The sequence below is a fragment of the Mus musculus genome, chromosome 18, assembly GCF_000001635.26.
Source record: "Mus musculus strain C57BL/6J chromosome 18, GRCm38.p6 C57BL/6J".
Classification (NCBI taxonomy): domain Eukaryota; kingdom Metazoa; phylum Chordata; class Mammalia; order Rodentia; family Muridae; genus Mus; species Mus musculus.
Window position 1 is genome coordinate 47055285 of NC_000084.6, and position 24394 is coordinate 47079678.

The window sequence follows — 24394 nt, forward strand, 5'->3', positions numbered from 1 at the left end:
GAAAGAAGGAAAATGGGTCAAGAGGGAGGGAGGGAGGAAGAACCATCTTTCTGTGCTGGGAAGGAGGGCAGTCAGTCCGTCCTTGTTTTTATTTTTATTTTTTTTAATGCACCGATCCATTTTATTCCTTTAAAAGTTTACAGAGATTGACGTCTCTATTTAATAAGGCTTTTTTGTGGTGGTGTTTGTTGTCGTTTTGTTTGGTTTGGTTTTTTTACCTAGCCTGCAGGTTATTTCTTGAATTTGTTGTGTTTGTGTTGTGGAATCCTACTGGGCTTTCCTCGCATGCTCTGTGATCTTCATGTTATGTGTGGAATTGAGGGACTACACTGAGCAGCCATTTCATACCTGGAGATTTTTTGTCCTTTAACCTAGATCAGAATCCTTCTTTACTTCCTAGGTTTTGTAGTCTCCTTACAGTCTTCATCCAACACTACGGTGTGAGGGCAGACCTGGCTGAGTTGGGCCCTTTGCTGTGGACCACTGCCCTAGGGTTTGAGTTCCTTTCTTGCTGGCTATTACCAGGTCTTCTTGTCTGTAGTCCTGCTCCTATTCTGGACCTCCCCGCTGTCAGAAATCATGGTTGAATACATAATGGATACCTACTCTCACTGATCAATCATGGATTTGTACAGCTGATCCTTCTTTGCTTGTTGTAGCTGCAGATTTCTATGATCTGATTATGAGCTAATGTTTTCAAATCGCCTTTGATTCACAGTTTACAGAATTTCTTCAAATTGTCTCATTTGAAGTAACAATCTTTTTTTTTTTTTTTTTTTTTTTTCCGAGCTAGCTTCTCTTATGTCTCAAACTGGCTTTACTTACTATGTAGTTGAGTGTATGGTCTTCAATTTATCCTTCTGCCTCCACCCAAGTGCTGGGATTGCAGGAATTGGACTACCTTGCCTGACTTATGTGGTGATGTGGTCGGAACCCAGGGCTTTGTACATGTTTGGTTAGGATTCTACTGAGTGTCGTAGTCAGGGTTTCTATTCCTGCACAAACACTATGACCAAGAAACAAGTTGGGGAGGAAAGGGTTTATTCGGCTTACACTTCCATACTGCTGTTCATCACCACGGAAGTCAGGACTGGAACTCAAGCAGGTCAGGAAGCAGGAGCTGATGCAGAGGCCATGGAGGGATGTTACTTACTGGCTTACTCAGCGTGCTCTCATAGAACTGAGACTACCAGCCCAGAGATGGTCCCACCCCCTTGATCACTAATTGAGAAAATGCCTTACAGTTGGATCTCATGGAGGCATTTCCTCAACTTAAGCTCCTTTCTCTGTGATAACTCCAGCTGTGTCAAGTTGACACAAAACTAGCCAGTACACTGAGCTACCCCAGGCCTAATATCCTAATATGCTATATTTCTTCTCCCTCCCTTCCTTCCTTCCTTCCTTCCTTCCTTCCTTCCTTCCTTCCTTCCTTCCTTCCTTCCTTCCTTTCTTTTTTAAATTTAACACAGGGTCTCACTATATAGCCCTGGTTGTCCTGGGTCTCACTATGTAGACAGACTGGCCTTACAGACTCAGAGACCCACCTGCCTCTGTCTCCTTAAGCACTGAGATTAAAGGTGTGCATCACAACATCCAACTTCCTTTTAAAGTTACATTGTTTTGACTTTGAAGAGAAAGGGAAGAGGTAACTATGCCCTTGTCTCTACTGTGAGCCATTGTCTTTAAAAATAAAATGTAAAAGTACAGTTTGAAATTGAGAAGCCAAAAAGATGATGAAATCATCGTAATGAAATCTTATATAAATATATTTGAAAATGACAAAAATGTGCTGTTTGTAATACTTATTATGAAGGTCATTATTCAGAATTCATTTCTATTATGACTTCATTTTTTTCCCCAGGAAAAGAAGTTGAATCTAATTATTTTAACAAAATGTATTGGACAGTATTTCTTATTGGTCATTCTGTTTAAGAAGAAATTGCTTCAGAGTATCTTTATCATTAATAGATAAACTATCTTGATATATTAAGTATTCAGGGACCCATTTTACTAAATATGTATGCTATTTTCAAAAGTTAAATGTCATTGCAGCCTTGTATTTGTAATTTTAACTTCCCAGTACCAAAATATATAAAAGAATTGTTTATTTTGATGGGAATTATGAAAGATTTCATTGCTTTGTCTATGAAAGATTCAATAAAAATCAAATCACATGTTGAGCTAACAAGACCCAGTGGGACTGGAGAGATGGGTCAGAGGTTAAGAGTACTGACTGTTCTTCCAAAGGTCCTGAGTTCAATTCTCAGCAAAACCATCTGCAGTGGGATTCAATGCCCTCGTCTGGTGTGCCTGAAGACAGCAACAGTGTACTATCATATATGAAAAAAAAAGTCTTTATAAATGTTTATCTGAAGAAGACCAAGCCCGATGGCCTATAAGTTCAATCTGGCATATGGCAAAGGGGAAACCTACCCCTGCAAAATGTCCTCTGATGTACACATATGTGCTATAGCATGGGAATGCCCACACATGTACCATTCCCTCACATGTACACACACATACACACAGACACACAGACCAACAAAAATAAACATATGTAAACAGAGGAAATCACATGTTCTATTAGTGGTCATGGTTGCTGAACCTACATGAATAAGTAAACAAACTACTTAAATAGACAGAGTTGTTTAAAACTAATTTAAAAAAAAAATACATTTTAGAAACCTTACAATTAAAGCTTGGGCCCTGGGATTGACTGTCCCATTTTTTTATAATATTTTGAAGCAAAGTTTGCTAATATTTAGAAGAGAATATGGAAAGGTTTCATTTGCATATCTCAGAATCTTTATGAAGTGGTCATTATGTTTTTCATTAAAGTATTCTAAAATGAAGGAAAGTTGTGAAACCACATGCTCTCCTTTTGAAAATGTGTTAGTGAGCTTGTCTTTGTTCCTGTATTGCTTTGTGATAACTAATAATTTTATTTTTACCTTTTTCTAGTACAATCAGTTCCTACTTTAAAAAAAAAAAAGTAGCTCCTGAAAATTTGTTAATTTTATTTTAAAAGCACACCTGCATCCAAGACATGGTTTTAAAAGAAAACAACCACACTGAATTACATTTCTCAGTGCTGTCTCATTTGCCAGTATGACTAGTTTTGATTTAAAAAGAAGTTGATTAAAATGATCAAAAGTGCTCATTGAACAGAAAACCTGGGTGCAATTAGAAATCATAGGTGCCACCCATGGAGTTCTAAATGTGCAAACCTTAATGGTGATTGCTGTTTCTTTTCAAGATGTTAACTGATCGTGCTAGGATATTTGGAGGTCTTTCTGGTGGGCATCAGCAGTGCCTCTTACAGTCTGGGAGGCACACTTGATGTGCATGTGCCTTCTTACTGCATTTAGGAAAATTCTGTTCTCAAATTGATCAATACAGCAGGTGGCCCCAAATCATGTTGCCACCATAGCGGCTTTTACTGCGGTGACTCCAGATGACACACTCCTGGCGATTTTCTTCTCTTTGCTCATTTGATTTTGCGCTCTCTAGTGTACATGCAGATATCTTGGTTCCTTTATGTGTATCAGCCAAGCTTCACCAGTCCCAACTAACTTTTTGTTATCTGACTTTTATTTCGGGTTACTGTGTTGGTTAAGTTTCTCTAGAGAAACAGAGCTGATAGAATGAATCTATTCTGGAGAGAGAGGGGACTTATTTAGAGTGGCTTACAGATTATGATCTGACTGTTCAACAGTGGCTGCCTCCAGATGCAGGCTAAGAATCTAGTAGTTGTTCAGCCCATGAAGCTGGGTGTCTCAGCTGGTCTTAGATTCCGATCTATATTCCAGCTATATGCTGGAATACCAAGGAAGTGGGCTGGAATGCCAGTGAAGGAATGTGCTTGCCCGTGAGCGTGAGCACAAGCAGGCGAAGAGCAAGAACTTCCTTCTTCCATGTCCTTTATACAGGCTGCCACAAAGCTGTGACCCAGATTGAAGGTGAGTCTTGCCTCGCCACCTACCTCAAAAGATCAGGATTTAGGGAGAGTTAGTCTTTCCATTTCAATCAAGAAAACCCTTTCACAGGTATACCCTGCTTCTTGGGTTTTAGTTAATTCTAGATGTGGTCAAGTTGATAATCAAGAGTAGCTATCACACTTACCAACTTCGTTTTCTTACTTTAGGCTTAATGAGTGGTTTTACTGTGACTGTTTTTGTTTGTTTGTTTTTTGTTTTTTTTTTTAACTTTCTTAAAATAGTCTTTTCATTATTTCTTTGTAAGTTTCAGACTGTGTCTTCTGATCACATTCACCCTACTTCCCCAACTCCTAGATCCACCTCACCACACCCCAACTATGCATCCAGCTTCATTTGTCCGTGAGTCTGGTTTTTTCTTTCTTATCTTAATGTAATTAGGTAATTTTGATCCAAACCAGTGTCCACTCCCTTTTCTCTACATTCATCTCTGGTTCTGAACTTGTGAACAAAGAAATGAGTCCTCAGTGTGTTATATTCAGAATCCCAGAAATGTGTGTGTGTGTGTGTGTGTGTGTTATAAATTGGTTAAAATGTTTCCCCCTTCGTAGTTTCCCCTCCACAGCCCCCTCCCCTTGTGTTGCCTAATTACTCATAGGTGGGGAGCCTGATCCTTAGCTTGGTTGGCCTGCCATGTTAGGAAGCTGACTCTTGCCTAGCAGCTGCCAAAGGCCAGTAATGCCTCCTGTGGATAGGACTTCATGCTCTCTCCCCTCTCCACTCCATTCCGGGTTGCTGTTTGGTTTGATCTTGCACAGGCAGGCCTTCTACATCTGTCACAATCATTGTGAGGATTGGGGGCAGTACCCCAACTAGATACCACATGCGACAAATAAAAACCCAGTACCAACAAGAGTTACCTCTTTTTGAGTTACTGGCCACTGGGTTCCCACAGACTTCCAAACACTGGTCTTGGTTATTCTCCAGAATTTGATGGTTACTTAAACCAGATTCATTTCTTAAGAAGATATTACTTAAGATGTAAACATGAAAAAGTCAAATGGATACTGACCTGAAAGCTTTGTCCCTACTGGCTGGCTGCCAGAAGATGCTGTGCAGGTGACCCCACAAGAGAGAAGTACTCACCAGTCTCACCATGCTGTGGACTTGGGAGCTCTGTTCTGCATCTTACAGAGCTCTCTTCAATGTCTAGTGCTGCCAACCCACCAGTCGGGTCTTTGGAAATAATTACTCTGCTTCCTTCAGTTTAATCTCTATGCTAGCTAAGAGTCCTTGAGTACTTACTGTATAATATTTACTATTCTAAACTGTTTACATAGCGTATTATCCTCACCACAAAATTCGAGGCAATTTACTGCTATTCTTCTTGCTTTAAAGATAAGGAGGGTTGGGAATGAAAGGTTAATTACTTTGTATAAAAGGCCACGCAACTACAAGTGATGGAAATCAAACTCTCACACAAACATTTGAACCGAGGAGCGGAGCGGAGACTTTACACCTCTAGATGCTGTGTTACTCTGACTAATATTTCCTGTCGCCTTGCTCTGTTTGGGTCCAGTTGTTTATGCTCACAGTTGACTCAAAGTTGACTTAAATACTATTATATTAAAATTTTCACACATCACTGGCAGATGAGCCTAGTATCAGTTAGTATAATTTTATCAGTGTAGACAAATTTATGCTGAACTTTGAAAATAAATCAGAAGAATGGCCATTGCAATACTCATGATTAGAACTAAGATGACTTAGAGGAGATCGAGGAGATATGTGTGCCTTTTTCCTAAGCGGGCATTATTAACAGCTAGCTTTCATCATTAGCAATTAAGTATGGTATTTAAGAATTAAAGATTAAAATTAGGGCCAGTTTTTTTTTTAATTCATGCATAGTATTTACACATACCTAAGGTGTATATACATCATGGTAATTTAGCACATGTGTGCAATGTATAATAATCAGGTCTGGATAATAAGAATTTCTGTCTACTCAGTCATTACTTATCTTTATTTGTTGCTCATTTTGCACTCTTCAAGTCACTTTTTAAGAACCTCATAAATTAATTTATCCACTAGTTACCCTATTGCACTAAGACCCAGGAGGAATCCTGTTCCACATTGAACATCTTTCCTCTCCCCCCCCCCCCCCCGATCTCCGTGCACTCACTAGCATTTGGTTTTTTCTTTCCATATATGTGTATACATAAATTGTGAAAATATGTAGATGTATTTATAAAAATCTGTGCACACATAGAATCAGTATCCCAACTGTGGTGAAAAGATGTGCCGTTGTGGTTTTGATAGACTCTTTTGCAGTAGTGAAGCTGAGCACATTCGTGTGTTTGTTAGCAGTTTGCCTGTCTCCTTTGGTGCCCGTTCATTCCTTAGCTCATGCTTCAGGTCGACTGCCTATTTTGCTGGTGTTCAGATTTTTAGCCTCGTGTATATTTTGAATATTAATCTCTTGTTGATGAATAATTTGCATTTTCTCCTATTGTTGTCTCTTATTTTTATAGCTCTTTTCTTTACTGTGTAAAAATTTCTTAATTTGATAACAATTTTATTTATCTCTTCTTCCTTTTGTGCCTTTAGGTTCCTGTTGGGAATGTTGCTAAAGTCTGGCAGGATTTTGTTTGGTAATTTCATAATTTGAGATGTGACAATTTTGAAATGATTGTCGTAGATTTTGAACTGATGGAATCTACACTCATGTTTCTGGATATCCAACATGGCTAGCAAAATTTACTGATGAGACTTCCTATTTTTGAAGTCTTTGTCAACAATCAGTGGCAGTATGAATGTAGATTAATTTCTGCGTTCTCTTGCACTGCTGTGCCCCTCATCTCCCGCTGTTTTAATGTTAGGCTCTCGCTCTCCCCCTCCCCCTCCCCCCCCCCCCACAGTTTCCTCCTTCTCTCTCCAGCATCACTCTGACTTTTCTGGGTCTCTTTTGGTCCCATTCAGTTCTAGGATTCTTTCCTTCTTTTTCCGTAGAAAGCTGTTGATGTTATAAAGACATCAGTTTTGTAAATTGCTTTGTATAGTTTTCTGACCCATGGGCATAAAATACCTCCCTGTTCTTATGTGTGCCCTCTATCATTTTATTCATATGTGCTTTACATTTTTTTCTGCAGATACCTTTTATTTTCTTAGCTATTGTTTTTCTAAAGATTTTAACTGTTTTGCTTTCTTAATTCCATTTTTGGTAACTTCATTATTGATGTATAAAATGCTGTTGCTTTCTGTATTCTGTGTATTCTGTAGCTGTGCTGAATTCCTTTATAAGCTCTAACCATTTGGTCAAGAAGTATTTAGATTCTTCTGTTAGAGAACTGTACGATCGGCGAACATGGTTGGTGTGATGTTTTTTTCTTTATGGTTTGAATATCCTCTCTTGCTTCTAGTTGCTCAGCTGTCCTTGCTGCAGCTTCCATTGCTGTATTAAGAGGGGATGAGAAATGAATGTCTCTGTCTCGCTACTGATCTCGTAGCATCAGGTTTTTTCAAGTACATCAATTATTATAAAATGTATAAATGTACCAACTGTAAATTAGATTATTGTCTTAAGTGGTGGCTGGCACGTCTTCGAGTTCTGAAATGTTTTACTCTAAAATAAGTTTTTTATTCTTTGTGTTTTCTGCCACAAAATGAAAGTGATTTTATGACCTTGTTAGTCAGCCTGTAGTGATTGATGGTGCACGTTGGGCCCATTTGCACAGTATTGGGCACTTCTTCTCTCAGATATTTTTCAACCTCACATTTAAAATGGCTAATGTAAGTAAGTATTATTAGGGACATTTCCCCATTTTTTAAAAAAGTAGAATAGTTGAAAACAATGGAGCTAAGATATAAAGGGAAAGATTGAAGTGTTTCATAGGTTTGATGTTCTCATAACTAAAAATATTTTTTTATTATTTCAAAATTGTTTACTGTTGGTTTGATATTATCATGATTCAAATTTTCTGTGGTTGCTTAGAATCTCTTTAGTAATATATAAGCAAAATTTTGCTTATATGCACAATAGGTATTTTAGAAAGTCATTAGTTCATATTTTGTTCATGAAAAATTTTCTTAGTTAATATTAATTAGACATTAAGATGTATTTGAATTGGAGTCACGCTTCTTGGGAAGAATTAGAGAGAGATAGGTTTATCCAAAGAGTGAGCCTAATTCTAGTCAAAATCATGCCTGACCCTAGTGTGGTCCTGCTGTAGGACCCACCCAGGGTGTGTTCTCCACAGAGGGCTCCTGATGAATAAGTCACAGGATGAACTGCTTGGAGAACAAAAAGAATCTTCTTCGACAAATTTATCCTGATATAATTCAGGTCAAATTTTGAATATCTGTATAAAGCAAAGGTTCTACTTGATATTCTAGTTCATTCTCTTTAGTAACTACAAAAATTACTGTTTAGAAAAGTTCATCTGGTAAGGGCATCTTTCCCGACATCCTAGGTCTGTAATTTGACATTTCATTTCACAGCACCTCACATTACCGTGACCTTCAGGGTAGCACTTAGCATGCCAAGATTTTATTTTCTGCAACTCTTCTGTCACCTCATTTATCAGTGACTAAGAAACCATTAATTCCAAGGCATAGAAAGGACAAGTCCGAGCTTAATTTTAAAATGGAAGTGTGTGCATTTCTGAGTTTCATGTTTGTAATAAAGACCAAATTGCCATTCCCTTTAAAGACAGTTAGGCCCACACGCTGTGTGCCATTGCTAACGTGTCACTCCCCTTGCTTGATAAATATTTTCTTCTGCTCTAGAGTTTGATGCAGAGAGATACCATTTCTGGTAGATCTTGTAGAATATCTAAAGCTCCCTTTAAAAAAAAAAGTGTCCTCTAAATATAAAACATTCTTATAATCTGAGTTTGAAGCAATATCATACTGTGAAAAAATAACATATAGTCACACAACCCACCATGAATAAGTTATATTCTTAAGTCTCAGTTAAAGCCTAGATTCAGGGCAATAGACATGTCATCTTGTGTTTAAAAGGATAAGGAAAATGTTTGTAATGTTAATACTATATAGCTTAATTTCTGGATTTAGTCAGCACTGAAATGAATTTTTATAGTCAGTCTATTACAGACATTAATGTATGAATATTTTAAAAACAGTAATATAACTTTGTTATTTTGGTGGCCTATGCTCATGAGAAGTTAAAAATAACTAGTTGTGATTTTAACCTGAAATAAAAGAACAAAACAAAACAAAACAAAACAAAACAAGAAAGGAGGCTAACTCTCTATGCTCTTGCTTAAACCTGAGTATTTTGTGTGTTGCCGTTTTCCCCTCTAGAAATTATACTACTTAAAAAGCCGTTCCGGTCAGGCATAGTGGCCAACTCTTTAATCCCAGTGCTCAGGAGGCAGAGGCAGGTGGATCTCTGTGAGTTTCACGTCAGCCAGGGCTTCATAGAGAGACCCTCTCTCCAAAAACAAACAGACAAAACGTGACAACTGATCATGTGTATGAAATATGCTCAGACACCTGTGCAAGCATTCTGTTTTTACAAAGCCATTGACTTCTTCCAATTACATGGCACAAATACTTTTTACAGATATTACAGTACATCCCAGCAACCTTACAGTTTTCATTGGTTTACTCAGATCTGATTTACAAGTATGTATCACTTGTTACTACTTTGGAACTAGACAGGTTTTTGCCTAGATTGGAGGGGGGGTCACTAGGGAGCTTGTTTATCATCTTCGCTGTTCCCCTCCTGTTCTGGACTTCTGTCCTAGGCTGTGCATGCTTAGCAAACACTCTGCCAACTGAGCTACACCCCCAGCTGGAAGTAACTTGTATTTACACTGTTCTCAAGCCTTTTAGGGAATGTTCTGTCTTCATTCTCTTCCATTAGCCTATGATGATGAAGCAGCCATATGTGGCCCATATTCACAGGCTAATATGCCGGATAAATGCTCTCACCATCTTGGCATTTTCCCACATTCAGGTAGGAAATGCCTTTGTTTACTTTCCAGCACAATTTTGAGTTCAAAATTATCATCAAGAACTTCTTAGGAGGGTATTTTAAAGTTAGTTTTATTAAGTTGGCCTGGGTCACAGAACTCATTAACATTAATGACTAAGCTAGCAAAGCACTTAGCCCCTCTAATCAGGAACAGACACAGAGCATTAAACCAAACGTAAGACTCGGTTACGCTGTGAGTCAGTCCAGCAAGGCCACATGTCACAAGCAGACGGAGAACAGCCTGCCCGAATGTTTCCCAGCCAACCTCTGGCTTCTGACTGAATTTCCAAAACTCAAATACATTTCTATTGACGTCATGTGAATACATGAAATAAAATACTTGGGATTAACCACTAGTGGTTTGAGAAAAGCTCCACAACTCCATTACTAATAAGCTATTAAAAAGAGAGAGAGAAACCTTGGGAACACACTTTTCTTTCTTGAGCATGTCAATATTAAAATTACATCCATTCATTAAGTTTACTCAAGTCATTCCCAGCATCTGTGAAATTCCCATAAACATGAGTGGCTGGTGGTGGGTTCTGTCCATCCCAAGCCTCTGGAACTGTTATCAGCCTTTCTTATAAAACAGAGGCATGTCAGAGGACAGCGAAGGCCGGACATTTTCACTTTGAAATAAGCAGTTACAGTGTTGATGCAGATCCCACTTTCTCAGGAAGGAGGGATGAGCAACACGTCCTTCTTACAGGCAGCGTGAGCACAGTGAGCACAGCCAGTGCTGCCCAGGCCACTCTGGGAAATAGAACTAATGATCTAAGACATCGTGACAAAAGTGATTAGCAAAGCTCCCTGCAAAGCCAGATTCTAAATAGGTCAGGCTTGTTGAATACTCAGTCCTGTGTCTGTAATACAGGAGCAGCCATAGCCACTGTACAACCATAGACGATGTAATAAATGAGAGAGGCTGTGATCCAGTAAGCCTTTATGTTAGAAAACTAACAGCCATTCTGATGTGACATCTGGGTTACAATGAATCAACCCCTGGTCACTGAGTGACCTTGCCCTCTGATACCCACTGGGAATACTGGGCTTGGCTTCTCCCTACCATGCCACCAGACAAGCTTTTGTTGTTGTCAGTAACATCCAACCTTGTCACTGAGTCTAGAATAAAAATTTACTGCTCTTTGTTTTCACTGGATTATTGTGTGCCATTGCTGTCCCAGTCATTCCTCTTGGAACTCTCCAGGAGCAATGACAGCACTTTTTTGGTTTGTATGGAGACATTCCCTTAATGGTTGTGACGTCATCATTTATCCTCAATCATCTCCACATACTGTCCTGTAGTCTTAAACGCCAATGGTTAACTGCTCCCCTGTCCTCATGCCTTCAAGTTTATGTCTTTGACCCAGGTCTCTAACTCTGAAAAGTTTATATATTAAATAGTTTGTGGATTCTTTTCTACTTGATTATACAAAGATACTTCCAAATCAACGTGCATTAATGTGAACTCATAGTTCCTGCTCTTTGTTTCGTCACTGCATTTTGCTTCCTCAACTTAACACAAGCTGAAGTCATTTGAGAGGCAAGAACCTCAGTTAAGACAAGGCCCTCCTAAGGTTGAGCTGTAAGCAAGCCTTTAGGGCATTTTCTTAGTTAGTGGTTGAGAGGGAGGGCCTGACTCATTGTGGGTGCTGTCATTCCTGGGCTGGTGGTCCTGGGTTCTATAAGAAAAAAGACTGAGCAAGAAAAAAGACATGATGAACAAGCTAGTAAGCAGCATCCCTCCATGGCCTCTGCCTTCAGGTTCCTGCCCTGTGTGAGTCCCTGTCCTGACATCCTTAGATGATAAACAGTGCTATGAAAGTATACACCAAATAAACTCTTTTCTCCCCAGTGTGTTTTTTTGTCATGTGTTTCATCACAGCAATAGAAACCTAAGACAACCCACCCACCACCCTTCTTCCTTTACACTCATCTAAACAAATGGGTCTACTCATCATGTATCCCAGCCTGATGCTTGTCTTTCATTCTTTTTTTTTTATTACGTATTTTCCTCAATGACATTTCCAATGCTATCCCAAAAGTTCCCCATACCCTCCTCCCCCACTTCCCTACCAACCCATTCCCACTTTTTGGCCCTGGCGTTCCCCTGTACTGGGGCATATAAAGTTTGTGTGTCCCATGGGCCTCTCTTTCCAGTGATGGCCGACTAGGCCATCTTTTGATACATATGCAGCTAGAGTCAAGAGCTCCGGGGTACTGGTTAGTTCATAATGTTGTTGCACCTACAGGGTTGCAGATCTCTTTAGCTCCTTGGATACTTTCTCTAGCTCCTCCATTGGGGGCCCTGTGATCCATCCAATAGCTGACTGTGAGCATCCACTTATGTGTTTGCTAGGCCCCTGCCTAGTCTCACAAGAGAGCTATATCTGGGTCCTTTCAGCAAAATCTTGCTAGTGTATGCAGTGGTGTCAGCGTTTGGAAGCTGATTATGGGGTGGATCCCTAGATAAGGCAGTCTCTAGATGGTCCATCCTTTTGTCACAGCTCCAAACTTTGTCTCTGTAACTCCTTCCATGGGTGTTTTGTTCCCAATTCTAAGAAGGGGCACAGTGTCCACACTTTGGTCTTCATTCTTCTAGAGTTTCATGCATTTGGCAAATTGTATCTTATATCTTGGGTATACTAAGTTTTGGGCTAGTATCCACTTATCAGTGAGTACATATTGTGCGAGTTCCTTTGTGATTGGGTTACCTTGCTCAGGATGATACCCTCCAGGTCCATCTGTTTGCCTAGGAATTTCATAAATTCATTCTTTTTAATAGCTGAGTAGTACTCCATTATATAAATGTACCACATTTTCTGTATCCATTCCTCTGTTGAGGGGCATCTGGGTTCTTTCCAGCTTCTGGCTATTATAAACAAGGCTGCTATGAACATAGTGGAGCATGTGTCCTTCATACCGGTTGGGACATCTTCTGGATATATGCCCAGAAGAGGTATTGCTGGATCCTCCGGTAGTACTATGTCCAATTTTCTAAGGAACCGCCAGACTGATTTCCAGAGTGGTTGTACAAGCTTGCAATCCCACCAACAGTGGAGGAGTGTTCCTCTTTCTCCACATCCTCGCCAGCATCTGCTGTCACCTGAATTTTTGATCTTAGCCATTCTGACTGGTGTGAGGTGGAATCTCAGGGTTGGTTCTTTGAGAAAATCAACAAGATAGATAAACCCTTAGCTAGGCTCACTAGAGGGCACAGGGACAACATCCTAATTAACAAAATCAGAAATGAAAAGGGAGACAGATCCTGGAGAAATCCAAAACACCATCAGATCCTTCTACAAAAGGCTATACTCAACAAAACTGGAAAACCTGGATGAAATGGACAAATTTCTAGACAGATACCAGGTACCAAAGTTAAATCAGGATCAAGTTAACGATCTAAACAGTCCCATATCCCCTAAAGAAATAGAAGCAGTCATTAATAGTCTCCCAGCCAAAAAAAGCCCAGGACCAGATGGGTTTAGTGCAGAGTTCTACCAGACCTTCAAAGAAGATCTAATTCCAGTTCTGCATAAACTATTCCACAAAATAGAAGTAGATGGAACTCTACCCAACTCATTCTATGAAGCCACAATTACTCTGATACCTAAACCACAGAAAGATCCAACAAAGATAGAGAACTTCAGACCAATTTCCCTTATGAATATAGATGCAAAAATCCTCAATAAAATTCTCGCTAACCGAATCCAAGAACACATTAAAGCAATCATCCATCCTGGCCAAGTAGGTTTTATTCCAGGGATGCAGGGATGGTTTAATACGGAAATCCATCAACGTAATCCATTATATAAACAAACTCAAAGACAAAAACCACATGATCATCTCGTTAGATGCAGAAAAAGCATTCGACAAGATCCAACACCCATTCATGATAAAAGTCTTGGAAAGATCATGAATTCAAGGCCCATACCTAACCATGATAAAAGCAATCTACAGCAAACCAGTAGCCAACATCAAAGTAAATGGTGAGAAGCTTGAAGCAATCCCACTAAAATCAGGGACTAGACAAGGCTGTCCACTCTCTCCATACCTATTCAACATTGTTCTTGAAGTCCTAGCCAGAGCAATTCGACAACAAAAGGAGATCAAGGGGATACAAATTGGAAAAGAGGAAGTCAAAATATCACTTTTTGCAGATGATATGATAGTATATATCAGTGACCCTAAAAATTCCACCAGAGAACTCCTAAAACTGATAAACAGCTTCTGTGAAGTAGCAGGATATAAAATTAACTCAAACAAGTCAATGGCCTTTCTCTACACAAAGAATAAACAGGCTGAGAAAGAAATTAGGGAAACAACACCCTTCTCAATAGTCACAAATAATATAAAATATCTTGTCTTTCATTCTTAACACCTTGTATCACACACATTTCTCATTGAAAGAGCTACTGAGTTTTCCAGATCTTATTTCTTAAATGCATGTATTTCTTTTCGTTTTCTACTGCACCTCTGTTACCTCTAGTTTAGATAATTATGGCATTAATCTACTTTCTTTTAATGTTCTTCCTAAAAATGATGGGATTCAGCCCTAGCTTTATTGAATCCTGGGTTTCAGAAGAAACATTAAGGGGAAAAAAAAAAAGTAAACTGAATCAGTTTGGGTAGTATAACACAATTTCTCCAAAACTTTCATTTTTGTTGGTTTTACAGGTTAGAAATCCCCAGTGGAGGAGGAATGGGGGAAGACTAACCTATAATGTCTGTGTTCTACATTAGATACTGGATATTAATATATGTGATACTGCCTTGCCGACCAGGGGATTGGTGCATGGTATGAAAGCTTCCATTACAGTACATCATAGCAAGAACTAACAGAAGAGTAGCGAAGCAGGGGTCTAGGGTGGTGGGAGTTGGGAAGTCTCAAACAAGGTTTCACAGAGGAGGTGACATCTCAAGAGTCTGGAATATGAGTAACAGGCCTCTGCTCCTTAGCTGTTCATATTTATTTTAAGACTACTTGTTCTGAAGAGCTAGGCGTCTTCAGTGTGGGTTAGTGACAAAGTTGAGTTTGTTCTTTAAACAGTGTTTTTAAAATACATTGCTAATATAAATGTGGTTGAAAATCTGAGAGGTGTTTACTAACAAGAATGATAAAAGCTATTAACTAATAAGCGTTAACCTGACGAACATAAACCTAATTCACTGTTCTTTACATCTCTATAACTTCATATATGGAATAAATTAAAGATATAGTTACGTGATCACATAATTTTATTTCTCTTAGTTTTATTACTTTGAAAAGAATATATGCTGAAAACTCAAAATAGCATCTTTATTATAAGGAAAATGAAAATACTCAAGGTAGTTGAGGTGAAATCACCTAAAACTAAAAGAGACTCAATGTCGTCACAGTTTAAGTAAAGGTTTACTGCCTTAGTTATGTTAGTGTCTTATAGGTATGTACTTAAGTATATTACAGGGTTATGCTAATAATCTCACTAAGCCTGGTGGCAGAGCTATTCTTACAGTGACCTGACAATAGAAAAGGCTACAGCTCAGAAAAGCACTGTGCCTAGGACTCTAGTCTGAGCTTTCTCCCGCAACGTTGCTGTTCCTTCCCATAGTATCTCTCAAAATCCAAAACATTGCAGACCAGTTTAAGAGTGTAGGCTTCTGGGGCCTTGCTACCAGATTAGATCTCGGACTGTCAGCCTGCTTGGCTGTGAGGACTTAAGTAGCCTAAACTAATCTCTCTGTGCTTCAGATTCCTCACATCTAATGACGATAATTATAGTTCATGGCATTGATGTGGGAATTCAATTAGTTCATAGGTATGAAGCACCCAGCATAATGTGGCTGGTGCATAGTAAGCATTATGCTTGCAGTTATTACTTAAATTATTAATTATACTTCACTTTCTGTGGCAGTTTGAATAAAAATGGCTCCATAGACCCATAAGGGGTGGCACTATTAGGAGGTAAGGCTGTGTTGGAGGAGGTGTGGCTTTGTTGGAGGAGGTATGTCACTAGGGATAGACTTTGAGGCCTCAGAAGCTCAAATCAGTCCTAGTGGCTCACAGGTACTTCCTGCTGCCTTCGGATCCATGTGGAGAACTCTCAGCTACCTCCCAGTACCATGTCTGTCTGCGTGCCGCCATGATGATAATGGACTAACCCTCTGAACTGTAAGCCAGCCCAACTAAATGTTTTCCTTTGCATGCTCATGGTATCTCTTCAGAGCAATAAAACCCTAACTAAGACACTTTTTATAGAATGTTTTCCTCAGCATTGTTTGAATTTACAGAACACAAAATTTTAGAAATAGCCACCAAAAAGCCTTAGGAGTATCTATAGATAATAATTAATTCTAGGATTAATTGTTCATATCAGGAATGTAGGATATAATTCAGTGGTGAAGTATAAGACTGTGACACCATGTTCAATCCTCAATATGTTTTGGGAGATTAAAAACCAATGGTATCCATGTTCTACATTAGATACTGGGTAATGTGCGTGTGCGTGTGCGTGTGTGTGTGTGTGTGTATACACACACACACACACACATATATATATGAATATGAGAATGATACTTCCCTTGATGTCAAAGTTTCCATCGTAGCACATTACAACAAGAACTCACAGAACTCTCACTGTGTGCGAGGAACTAAGCAGGCATCTAGGGTGGTGGGAGTTGGGAAGACTCAAAGAAGGTTTCACAGAGGAGGTGACATTTCTAGAGTCTGAAAGATGAGTAACAGGTTTCCAGGAGGAGGAAAAATACTTCTTAACATTATTTTTAAAAATAAATAAAATGTGTTTGTGAGTCATGTTCATGTGCTATTACATATTTTATTTTAATTGTCAAAGAAAATAAAACTGTGTCAGCATTTTTGTTCTGTACTGTGTTTAGGTATATGTTTATATCATACGTGAAATATTAAATTGGAATTATAATCCAATTCCAACAATTTCATTTACTTGATTGGACTTTTTTTGCTTAGCATTACATCCTATGTGGCTATGTCATAGAAACACAGTAGATAAAAATTAGTCATAAAATACATGATTGTATTAAATTTTTATATTGTTTTCAGAATAGGCGAATCAATGAAGACTAGATTACTCCTGCCCAGGGCTTGAAGGTGGAGAGCAGAGTAATTAACAGTGCTAGCAGGCAGTGGCAAGAGGTCTGGAGTTGCTTTGAGGTGGCGAGAATATTCTAGAATTAACTGTGAAACATAGCCTTGTGACTGAATTACTCACTCTGAATGAATGAGTTGAATAACACATGAGAATTTCTATAAAACTGCTATTAAAAAGTAAGGTGAATTCTTCAGCGTTGCTCCATTCTCACCTGTAAAACATACATTCCATCGTTGTCTCGCGTATCATGGTGGAGACGGAGTTATCCGGTGGTGGTGTTGGTGCTGAACTCACGGTAACTGCCACAGACTAACGTATTAAACATGAACTGAAAGCACTGTTGATGCTCTTGGCTGAGGATTAGAAATGCACAGCTTGTTCAAGCCACTTACTTTTGTGGGTTATGCATCATTAGTTCAGTTGATTCCAGGATGATTTTACAATTACAGTTCACAAGGATTTCAGTTATGGTCGTAATATGTCCTGAACAGTGCTGTGACAGGCTAAAGTGGCCTCTGGACAGTTGCTGCTTTGATCCTGTCTTCTGTCATATTTTGTTTTTATACCTGACTGTCTTTAGGAATTTGAGTTCCTAGATATTTGGAATGAAATTGGTACTTCCTGTCCCATCCTGTCCCACTGCAGTTAATGGTGGATTGTCAGCTGCTTGTGGGTGACTGAGTGACTTTGTAACTGAAGCAAGTGCTGAGTCTATCTTTTTCATTCTTCTAACCAGACATGTGTAAATGGGAACACGATTTTGAGATGGAGGGGACACATTGGTCCTCTTTCCTGGAAGCTGACTTAAACAGCACATTTTTCCTTTTAAGGAATCAAATCAGTTGGACATAGTGGTTCATGCTTATAGATTTTAAGAGATGAGTTTCATCAGCCCAGAAAGACATAATGAAAACTAAAGATAAAGATCAGTTGGGCAGAAAGATGGGGGAGAAGGAAGGGGCTGGTATATCCTTTAACTATATGTTTTTGTACATGGTTGTTTATAGTAGGTTATTTAATTTAGGACAAATATGAGGTAGTTTTTGAAAGTTCGAGTGTATCACACAGATTTTTCTAATGCCAATACTGATCTTAAGAAGAGAACAGACTCCAAAATTTAGCTGTTGAACTCCAAGTCTTTTACACTGTATACTGGAAACAGTATGAGTCTGACTTAGCATTTGTCACATACCCAGAATCCCTCAACCCAAATACTGAAGCATTCTTGGAAGTCATACGGCTATTCCGAATGATAACGCCTCAGTAGGAGTGCTTATGAGTATAATACTTTCCATTTTCCAGAAAACATCAAGTATCACCTATAGTATTTGATACATTCCGAGCTGCCACTATTTAAAGAGCTTCATGTAATGATATTTAAAACTTCTTATCTGGCTGATTAGATTCAGCAACTGTGGCTAAATATATCCACACCAAAACTGAATATCATAATGACACATTGACACACGCATAATACATTGCAGTCAATGAATACTACATAGGATACACTTTGATGGGCTCCAAGTGTATGTGCAGTGCACTGTCCACCTTAAAGAAGAGAGATCTGCCGGTAGGACTGTCACACATGCTTTAGCTTTATCTGTAGGAGAGTAAAATATATGCTAACCAAAATGAAGAGTGCTATGCAGAGCATAGGTCAAACAGCCAGGATAGATTGATTCTCAATTAAATTTAGTGAAAATGTACATGCATTGTTCTACAACTTTTGTGTTACTTAAAGATTTCTGGCAACAATGGTTTGTTACCATGTTGGCAGCCAAACTACTACATTTTCTTTTCAGCTAAGTATTGCAAAACACTAGATTTTCTGCTTTAACCAGCTTAAGGCAAGAGTCGTTCCCCCCCCCCCCCAAATTTATTGAGAATCAATAGTTACAGGTTAATGGCTATGTTACTAGGTCCAATATTTTCTAAATAGAGTCAAGTACTATAATCGAATTGAAAATATTGCCGTCCTTTACACAAAAGCCTCTTTCTGATAGACTCCGTGGTCAGTGTGTTTCCAGAGGAAGATGAGTTTGTGTCAGCTGAAGTGTGAAGGAGAGGATATGCATGTGTGCACATACATTCTGTTGGGATGCTACTAGAGCACCTAGAATCACAGAGATGAGACCCAGAAGATAGTGCGAAACACTGCTGGTACTTTCCTTGGTACCACATCCATCTGTATGCAAGATGGTGCCTAAAATTGAGTCTTTCAGCAACGTGGGACAAATTTTGGCAAAGGCCACACTAATGAGCATAGAGTTTGCTTTGCAGTTTATATGCTATTGTGTTCTGAAGCAGATTAGCACTTGCCAAGACTTTTTTAAAAAGTTGTAATATGGTTGGTTGATTTAACCTTGAGAAGAGCTTTCTGTGGCTTGCATCCTCTGTATTGGTTGCAGAATTTTGTTTTTGTTTTGTTTTGTTTTGTTTTTTAACTTCCATCATCTTTGACGTGAGCTCAGGTTCTCAGAATGCCTCCTCATGGAGCAGGGTCATGGCTGGGGATTTTAGGAAACTGCTGGACTGGGCAGTTTTTCCCATGATTTTTGTGGAAACAGTAGAAGTCAGCTCCATGCCCTGTGAGGATGACTGTGTCTGTTGCTGCGTTCTGTATCTCATATCGTCATTGAGTTAACACGTTTAGTCCTTTGTTTGAAATTAAAGTTTTAAATTTATGATATTATGTAGCGTTTGTGAAAATTTCACAGTGCCTTGTTTTGTTGTATTTGTTTTGTTTTTATTATCAAAGATAAGACATTTCATTAAAGTTTTTTTCAGCATGTTTTTGGGAAAGTGAAGCCTTTAGCCTTACATTATATTTCTTTTTACTTAAAATAGCTAGACACTTCACAACCTATATTTATTGGCCATTTTACCATCATCCTAGTTCATATGTATTTCTGTGTTAAGTGGAAATCATTGTGCATATTCATGGAAAGAGGATTTTTCCCCCCCTCTGAACCATCTTGGCATTCAAATCAAAGTCTGCATCCACCTTAAGCCACGCCCATGGGACGGAGCATAGACGATGACCTGTCCCTTTCTGTCATTTGTATGCTTTATTTTGTCTTCATAGAGCAGGTTTCTTCATGACACTTAGGAGATTAAGCAAGGTTACTGGTAAGGCACTTTCTAACTAACACTTAGTGTTTTAACTACCTGAGTCCAGAGGCTTCATTTGGCAATGCAGGTACACTTTTCAGTATCCTTAAGTCTTAAGACAAACAAACAAACAAACAAAAAGCCTTGGGAGATGAAGCTGCTTCATATCAATAATGCACATGTAGCTCAGAGATTCTTGAATGATCAAATGCTGTGGGTGAGAGAAATGGCCAATGGTTGTACATATAGAGTTCATAGCTTCTTCGTTCTGTTCAGATCTGACATCATATTGATCCTTTTTTGAACAATAATACTTGATAAAAATAGTAAGTCCCTAATGGTAAATATGCCGGAATATATTTTACAGTTATCTCGAGTTACATATAGTATAGCCATAAAATCTACAGAGATATTTACACAATCAATGATGCCTAATGATGTTTGTAGCGAGCTCATTCAGTAGGGTGGAAAATCATTTCCATGCTTTCTACCTAGTTTCCTCTCCCAAAAAGAAAGCCTCTCCAGGGACCATCAGAGTGTCCTCGGCCCTACAGAGCAAGAGCTGGTAGCCTGTCTCTTGCGCCTAAGTGAAAGGAGAATTGTAACAACTCTAATTTTGATACTCAATTTAGGTTTGAAAGCAAAGCAATATACATATCAGTTCTTATCTGGGTTATTTTTATTATTTCTGTCTAGATAATTTGTGACAAAATTGGTGCATTTCTCTTTCCAAAATGTATTTGTGTTCCTCACTAATGGGAAAGCAGAAGATATTTTTAGTGTCATCTTTCATCAAGTCAGACCTTTCTGAAGATCTGAGTAAATTCTATTTCCATGGGAATTTTGCTAATGGGCACGAGCAGCACTATCCCAGCCCTGGTGGATAAGATTACAGATTTCAAAGGAAGAGGGTTAGAGAAGGTGATCTTCCTCAAGACAGTGACAGAGAAACTCTTGTTTACTTTCATTTTGCTGTGTTTTCAGGTCAAACCATCTGAGTTTGGTGTATTAAAGTACACAGTTAGCCCCGATGGTAGAAATGGTGAATTTTGTAAATGGATTTTTAGCTGTAATCTTACGTATAAGACAGGAGAGGGAGAGACAAAATCTTCCAGTCTCTGTCTGCCTAGTTAACAGTGTTAGTGACATCAGTGACACTAGTGACAGGAAAATGGAAGGTTGAAGGCATATTTTAAAGCAAGCCACCCGGGTTGAGTGTTTGTATACTGACTTACTGATTCGTTGTAATAAATAACCAGTAATTCATCGTAATAAATAACGCACTTCAAAGTAACATGTAGAGAGGATGTATAACACTGGAGTTACTTGGTATTTATCCAGAACCTCCTTACCCTAAACCCCGAGACCTAGACACATTCTTGTGTTCCAATGCTTTTACAGGGCAGCCTCGCCGCTCAGTTTTTAGTGTCAGTGACTCCTAGCTGTCTTTTCCAGACTCACTTACTTACTTGTCTTCTGGGTGATCTCTGCCTTCCGGAGCCCTTCCTTTTGATATGCCTTCTGAATCTGCTGCCCTTATATTACTAATCTCAGTCCTGTCCCTTTGTCATCTCTTTCCAGCAAACTGCCAGCTATTCTTCATCTTTCTACCCCTTATGACCTCCTAACCCCACCCCAGATTGATCATGGAGTGCTATTTGTTGTATGTTTAAACAGTCTCTCTCTCTTTCTCTTTCTCTCTCTCATGCACACACACACTTTTCTCTGTCACTCTATCAGATCAAGTCGTCTTTTTTTTTATATTCCTTTTTATTTAATCTTTCTTTTTTTTCTTTTCCTCCTTTTTTCTTTTCTTTTTCTTTTTTCTTTTTTTACAATCCAGATTATATTGTCCTCCGGGCCCACCCTCTGTCTTTTCCACATCTCATACCTCCTCCCTACCCCCTGTCTCCATGAGGATATGTCCACCTCCCACCCCATCAGACCTTTAAACACCCTGGGGTCTCCAGTCTCTTGAGGGTTAGGTGCATCTTCTCTGACTGAACCCAAACCCAGCAGTCCTCTACTGTGTGTGTGTTGGGGGCCTCATATCAGCTGGTGTATACTGCTTGGTTGGTGGTCCAGTGTCTGAGAGATCTAGGGTGTCCAGGTTAATTGAGACTGCTGGTACTCCTACAGGGTTGCCCTCCTCCTAAGCTTCTTTCTTCCTTTCCCTAATTCAACAACAGGGGTCAGCTGCTTTGGTCCACTGGTTGGGTGCAAATATCTGCATCTGACTCAGCTGCTTGTTGGGTCTTTCGGGGGGCAGTCATGATAGGTCCCTTTTTGTGAGTGCTCCTTAGCCTCAGTAATAGTGTCAGGCTTTGCGACCTCCCCTTGAGCTGTATCCCACTTTGAGCCTATTTCTGGACCTTCTTTTTTTTTTTTTTTTTTTCAGGCTCCTCTCCATTTCCATCCCTGCAGTTCTTTCAGACAGGAACAATTATGGGTCAGAGTTTTGACTGTGGAATGGGAACCCCATCCCTTACTTGATACCCTTTCTGCTTGAGGTGGGCTCTTCAAGTTCCCTCTCCCCACTGTTGGGCATTTCATCTAAGGTCCCTCCCATTGAGTCCTGAGTGTCTGTCACCTCCCAGGTCTCTGCTACATTCTGGAGAGTACCCCCAACCTCCTACCTCCTGAGGTTGCCTGTTTCCATTCTTTCTGCTGGCCCTCAGGGCTTCAGTCCTTTTCCTCACCCAATACCAGATCAGGTTCCCTTCTACACCCCCCCCCCACTTGTCCCCTTTCCCTCCCAGCTCCCCCCGCCCCGTGGTTGCTTTCTTTTCCTTCTCAAGTGGGACGGAAGAGTCCTCACTTGAGCCCTTCAGTTTATTGACCTTTTTGAGTTCTGTGGACTGTATCTTGGGTATTCTGTATTTTCTTTTTCTTTTTTGCTAATATCCACTTATTAGTGAGTACATACCATGCGTGTCCTTTTGGGTCTGAGTTACCTCACTCAAGGTGATATTTTCTAGTTCCATCAATTTGTCTGCAAAACTCAGGATGTCCTCCTTCTTAATAGCTGAGTAGTATTCCATTGTGTAAATGAACCACATTTTCTGTATCAATTGTTCTGTTGTGGGACATCTGGGTTGTCTCCAGCTTCTGGCTATCACAAATAAGGCCACTATGAACATAGTGAAACATGTGCCCCTGTGGCATGGTGGGGTATCTTTTAGGTATATTCCCAAGAGTGGTAGATCTATTTCCATGTTTCTAAGGAACCTCCAGATTGATGTCCAGAGTAAACCCACCAGCAAGGGAAGAGTGTTCCTCTTTCTCCATATCCTTTCCAACATGTGTTGTCACCTGAGGTTTTAGTCTTAGCCATTCTGATTGGTCTAAGGTAGAATCTCAGGGTCCTTTTGATTTGCATTTCTCTAATGACTAAGGTCTTTGGACATTTCTGTAGGTGCTTCTCAGCCATTTGAGATTCCTCTATTGTGAATTCTCGGTTTAGTTCTATACCCCATTTTTTGATTAGGTTGTTTGGGGCTTGGGGGGATAGCTTCTTGAGTTCTTTATATATTTTGGGTATTAGCCCTCTGTCACATGTGGGGGTAGTGAAGTTTTTTTCCAATATATAGGTTGCCGATTTGTCTTATTGATTATGTCCTTTGCCTTACAGAAGCTTTCCAGTTTCATGAGGTCCCATATATCAATTGTTGATCTTAGAGCATGAGCCATTCAAGTTCTATTTAGGAAGTTTCCCCTGTGCAAACGAGTTCAAGGCTTTTCCCCACTTCACTTCTATTAGATTCAGTGTATCTGGTTTTATGTTGAGGTCCTTGATCCACTTGTACTTGAGCTTTGTGCAAGGTGACAAATATGGGTCTATTTTCATTTTTCTCCATACAGGCAGCCAGTTAGACCAGCACCATTTATTGAAGATGCTTTCCTTTTTGTGTTGTATATTTTTTTACTTCTTTTTCAAGGATCAAGTGTAAGTGTAGTTTTATTTCTGGGTCTTCAATTCTATTTTATTGATCAATGTGTCTGTCTCTGTACCATGCAATTTTTATCACTATTGCTCTGTAGCAAAGCTTGAGGTCAGGGATGGTGATTCCCCAAGCTGTTCTTTTATTGTTAAGAATTGTTTTCACTATTCTGGGTGTTTTGCTTTTCCAGATGAATTTGAGAATTGCTCTTTCCATGTCTTTGAAGAACTGTGTTGAGATATTGATGGGGATTGCATTGAATCTGTAGATTGCCTTTGGTAGGAAGGCCATTTTTACTAT

At 39.3% G+C, this 24394-nt stretch overlaps 1 protein-coding gene across 6 annotated transcripts in view; it reads left to right on the forward strand.

Annotated features, from left to right (window-relative positions):
* Commd10 (COMM domain containing 10) overlaps positions 1 to 24394 on the forward strand; it is a 129177-nt gene that overhangs the window by 96466 nt on the left and 8317 nt on the right. For 3 of the 6 annotated variants that reach the window (XM_006526224.4, XM_006526225.4, XM_006526227.4), the window contains one exon: positions 4243 to 4337. The exons of the other annotated variants lie outside the window; for them this stretch is intronic. In XM_006526224.4, coding sequence (XP_006526287.1) covers positions 4243 to 4337 — 95 coding nt within the window. The remainder of the gene's footprint in view (positions 1 to 4242; positions 4338 to 24394) is intronic. 6 annotated transcript variants of the gene reach the window in all.